This window comes from Electrophorus electricus, chromosome 1, assembly GCF_041902795.1.
Source record: "Electrophorus electricus isolate QZ-2024a chromosome 1, ASM4190279v1, whole genome shotgun sequence".
NCBI lineage: Eukaryota > Metazoa > Chordata > Actinopteri > Gymnotiformes > Gymnotidae > Electrophorus > Electrophorus electricus.
In genome coordinates this window covers 23,160,503-23,166,220 of record NC_137497.1, presented here as the reverse complement: position 1 = coordinate 23,166,220, position 5,718 = coordinate 23,160,503, and the positions used below count along the sequence as shown (strand labels likewise).

Below are 5,718 nucleotides of genomic sequence, written 5' to 3'. Positions count from 1 at the left end.
CACACACCTGTCCTTCAGCAAAACAAACATACCGCACACACACACACACACACACACATCACACCTATCCTTCAGCAACAACACACACACACACACACACACACACACCACACCTGTCCTTCAGCAACACAAACATACCACACACACACACACACTTCTGTCCGTCGGGAACACAACTATACCACACACATTACAGCTGTCCTTCAATAACACACAAACATACCACACACAAACACACACGCAAACAGAAGCTAGAACAGCACTGATAGTAGAACTTGGTTTAAATATGTAGAGGAAGTGGCAACAGATGAAGGGGAGAATAACTAGAACTTCTAACTAATAAGTGGGAGATGGAGAGCAGGGGAATGACTGAGGATGAGTGACAGGGATTAGTGTGTGTGTGTGTGTGTGTGTGTGTGTGTGTGTGTGTGTGTGTGTGTGTTTGGCTGGGTAGCTCTCTCACTCCACCTCCTGATGATATTGAATAGTGAAAGTAAATCAGCTGGGAGCTGGAGGCTCTGCTCTCTCTACCCTGATGAAGATGAGGAAAGTGTTGAGTAATTACATCCTTCACTACATCTCATTTATCCTGAATATTCCCTCTTCCTGTTTCCTCAGATTAAGTGCTGATGGAAAGCTCCTCACTGTGGGTCAGAGGTTCTTGCTCCACTGCTGGAGTTATGAGGCTCCATCATGGAGTTGTTCCTCTTCACACACACACAGCTGGACACTGGAGATGCTGCTCTCTGCTCCCTGTCAACAGTTCATACACACAGAGTGAATCACACTGAATCAATGCCTGATAAAACTCACATTAACATATTAAAAAATAAAACACATGATATCAAACATGAAGCAAAAAATAAGAAAATATAAAAATACAGATATATAATATATAGATATATCGATATACAGATATATAAAAATACAGATATATAAAATAAAATAAAGATGTAAGCAACACAACGTGCAATATATGTGTATGAGAACAAGTTATGTTGTATGCTATATATATATATATATATATATATATATATATATATATATATATATATATATATATATATATATATATAAAATGTGTGTGTGTGTGTTTACATATACTGTAACAGCCCATATATGTGCACTCTGTCTTAAAGCACAGGCAACTTGACCATCAACGGCTAAAGCATCAAATAACCCCACATATCCAGCACAGCCAACTAGTATTTAACACACCCAGTGACAAAGAAATTCAAGTGTAAATTCATCATCATATTGAGAGACCTGTGAGGTATTTATACTAGTGCGTTCATCCATGCAGTCATCTCCAGAACTGTAGGTGGCAGTGCAGAGCCAACCCTAACCCCTGAAAAAGCAGAGAATTACATTCTGACACCCATCACATATGACTGTCCACTAAATTCGAGAGGTGCAAATCGACACGGTCCAACGTGCACAACAGGAAGAGGAGCAACCGCGTCATTTCTAGCACACACACACACACACACACACACACACACACACACTTTCTCTCTCTCTCTCACACTAGAGACAATGATATAAACCCAGGCTGTGTCTGTAATGGTCCACTCACTCACTCACATTCCCCCACACAGACGGGTCTATATAGAACACTACGTAGGGTACGTTAGTAAGACAACAGACAGAATGTATCAACACTAGTATGTGATGGAAATATAAAACTGTGACATCACAGAAACTATCTGGAACATAAAGTGGTGCAATCACAACACATTGAAGTAAGACACTTTAGTGAGGAAACAGTGGTAGAAGCCCTGTCAACATGTCTGTTATATGCCCGTAATCAGTATACATCAGTTGTTCACTACATTTACAGTACACTATAGGTGGTGGTATCTTTGTCCTTAATCAGTGTACATCAGTAGTTCACTACATTTACAGTACACTATAGGTGTGGTATCTTTGTCCTAAATCAGTGTTCATCAGTAGTTCACTACATTTACAGTACACTATAGGTGGTGGTATCTTTGTCCTTAATCAGTGTACATTAGTAGTTCACTACATTTACAGTACACTATAGGTGGTGGTATCTTTGTCCTTAATCAGTGTACATCAACTGTTCACTACATTTTGTAACATTGAGTTGTAAGGAGGCGGACGCATGTGCGGAGAAGAGCAAGATTTATTAGGGGCAAATCCAAAATCATAGTCGTTAGTGTAGTCCAGGGTCATATTACCAACATGATCAATCAAAACACACAAAAGCAAACAGGGGAAACTCATGGCTAAGAAACACGAAGGCTAGGACACGTGGAGTACAAACTTACGGGGATACAGAGATGGGCTCTCAAAAACATTCAGACATTAAACCAATCAAACACACTGAACCTAACACACGCATTCAAATAAACACAACCATTAAAATAAACAATATATAACCAAGACCAAGGCAACAAGACAGGGTTTAAATGCATGAACTAAACGAGGGACAGGTGTGGAAAATCAAACAAGGGGCCGAGAAAACGAAACTACAGAATAGAACTAAAATACACAAGACAGAAAACACGGAACAGGGAAGCTGGGAGGGACTAATCATGACACATTTACAGTACACTACAGGTGGTGGAGGGAAAGTGAGGCTTTGTGAAAAATTGAGATGTTTGAAGCAGTTGTGTCGAAAATAGTTTCAAGGTTTCAAAAGTGTAGTAAAGACTACTGTAGGGAACTGGGATGACTGGCACAGGTTGGCTTTATACTGTGTTCAACCTGGTGTGTTGGCCAGACCACTTAAAGCCATACTGAGATCAAAGGTGTAATAACAGGCATGAACTTTGATGTTACAGAACTGTGAAGTAGAGAATAGGTTACCCAATATTATATGTTGTGAAATCAAATATGTGTCATCAATCTTTGGTCTAAGACACAAATACAGATATTACTTTAAATATCAATGTGGTTTGTAAATGACAACATGCACAATACACAAAAAAAAGGCTTTTACAGTCGATTAAAATATCTATACTACGATCAATATAACTGGTACTTGGGCCCCATCTAGCGGCAAATCTCTGGAACTGACTCAATGACTTGATAAAGAAATGCAGTGGCCATGACTAACATTGAAATAACTGATTTAACCTCACAAACTCAAGGACTAATAGACAAAGGAAGTACAGCTGATATGAAACACAGTATTACCAGAGGATAAATACACTAAAACATGAAAGTGAAACTAAACCTATACAGAAAGGCACAGGGAGTAACGTGCCTGCTTGTTAGTAATTGTCAACTAACATTGTTTTTTCATCAAAGAATATCAATATAAAAAGAAGATGCCTGACTTACATTTTATCAGTAACACAGAGTCTCTGGGTTTAACACAAACAGAGTTTTACTGTGTGGGAAACACTCAGCACCGTGATATCTTTAGCCAATTATACAAAGTTTAACTGGATAATTGACCAATATCTTTAGCCAATGACGCAGAGTTTAACTGGATAATCTACCAATATCTTCAGCCAATGACACAAAGTTTAACTGGATAATCAACCAGTATTTTTAACCAATGACGTAACGTTTAACTAGATAAGTATATTATAAGGAACAACAAAAGTAAATAATATTCACTCATAATTCTTCCAACACTTATGGGCCTTTTGAATAGAAACATTCTGACATGATCTCCACAGTGACCACTTTTGCTAACATCTTGATAATTCTATTCTGTGAAACAACAATGTCTAAACTACTTTGCCTATATATTATTCTGGTGGGTTATACCAGGTTATTGATACATATGATCAATAAATATTTAAAATAAACTACTGTTTCTGTTGTGTTCTGTGAGGCATTTCAAATTCTTGGCATTTCAGTTTCATGTGTAAGACATGACATTTAGAAAGATAATCTATTAACAAAATGCCGGTATGTTTACTGGGATAAATAACTACATGGGTTCTGTGGGTTTACATGAACTCTGTAGAATTCTGTGGCTTTGCATAAACTTTGTTGGGTTCTGTGGGTTCACATGTACTCTGTTGGGTTCTGTGGGTTCACATGAACTCTGTAGTGTATGAAGTGCAGACCAATTTAATGAATTGTCTGTATGGAACAGATTTCATAGTAAAATAAAGGAACAATGTCTCAAAATGATATATTTATTGTTATATTTATATTATAAAATTTTTGTTGTTCTGCTATTTGGGGGGCTTCTTCTCTTCCCAAATTACCTCCTCAGTCTTGGAAAAGATTCATTCACATAGAAGACATGTTGCTGGCATGCACAGGTGTTTTTACCATTATATAAATGTGTGGATGTACAGCACAACACTCCTGTCAGTAAACCAGAGGATCTCTCTCTACATACACTTTCTATATATTAATGTCACTATATCTATCCTACCTACTGCTCACTGGATGTCTCTCACTAGCCTATCAGTCAATATATCCTATCAGTAACCTTCTATCTAGACAACACTGAATCTCTCCGTCTCTCAAATTCTCTATTCTCACAAAACCCTGAAAGTTGGGGTGTGTTTTGTTGACTTATAAGCATTCATAGAGTTTGTGACTGAGACAGATGTGTGATCAGGTTTGTTTCAGACACTGTCAGTCAAAGACAGGAGCGGCAGGTTCTGTATCACACCTGTAGAAACACAAGCTTCGTTTAGCCGTGGTCACGTGACATGGCCGTTTTGAGCCATACTTCGTTTCAAAACGCTGCCTTTCAGAAACTCGAAACAAGCGTTGAAACGTCAGTATTGACCGTCCCCTCCCAAACTATAATTAATAATATAAATAATTAAATAACTATACAGGGAATCTGAACTTGAGTTTAGGCCAGAGGAGTTTCAACTGGGACCATTTGAAAATATCACTGACTAACTAAGACTTGAAATCGAGTTTTACAATAACTGACAATATATATCTCGGCCCTTTAAATTATTTTAAATATAGCTATGCAATCGTACTGGGCGTTAGCCATTTTAGTTGCTTAACTTCACCAGGACTTTAATCTTGAGATTTAATCCGCCTTTGGGTTGACCTACGAATGAACCTAAACAGAACTATGTACTTACAAAACATGTTGCTTTAAACTGCACCGACATCGCATTTTTACAAATAGAATGAACTTACCGTGAAATATTTTAAACGCTCGTATCTTCAACCCGCTCAACCTTCAACAACGCCAACTGTTCAGAAAATACTTTCGTTTTCTTGAGAAAGGTGAGACTACAGGAACACCTATGGGTAAGAGGAGGGCGGAGCACATGTCAATCATTTTCGACTGAAGACAATTACACAACCGATTTCTTATAATAGTCATTTTTATTAAGCCAATCAGCAGACAAAGTTAGCTGTCCTTCATTTTGCTGCAGCGAATCATACACTAGTCTATACAACCAATGGATTCACAGTCCCGCCTACACGGACTTGTTTTGCGGCTGCGCTGAGAGTAAATCTCCACTATGTCCGCACGTTGAAACACGTCGGAATTTAACAAACCACTTTGTAGCTCTAACTTACAGATGACTGTAATTTAGATAATCAGCCTCACAATAAGCATGTAAGTGTGTGGACGTCCATAGCATGTTGTGCGTATGACAAATAAAGAATCTTCTTAATGGCTGAATGCTGGCGCGCGCGTGCGCGCGCGCGTGTGTTTGTTTGTTTGTTTCAAGTATTGTGGAAAAATAATTTATTTGTTTACCTGTATTTGGTAAACCTGTATCAGAAAACTACATGATGTATAGA

The 5,718-nt window shown here is 38.2% G+C and overlaps 1 protein-coding gene across 2 annotated transcripts in view; it reads right to left on the bottom strand.

The window, feature by feature from the left end:
• The window catches only part of LOC145657521 (NLR family CARD domain-containing protein 3-like), a 65,809-nt gene extending 60,631 nt beyond the window's left edge, over positions 1 to 5,178 (bottom strand). For both annotated transcript variants that reach the window (XM_081712783.1, XM_081712786.1), the window contains exons 1-2: positions 5,101 to 5,178; positions 646 to 753 (exon numbers count right to left, since the gene is read on the bottom strand). In XM_081712783.1, the coding sequence (XP_081568909.1) occupies positions 646 to 695 (50 nt within the window). In that variant the 5' untranslated portion in view covers positions 696 to 753; positions 5,101 to 5,178. The remainder of the gene's footprint in view (positions 1 to 645; positions 754 to 5,100) is intronic.
• Positions 5,179 to 5,718: the final 540 nt, after the last annotated feature.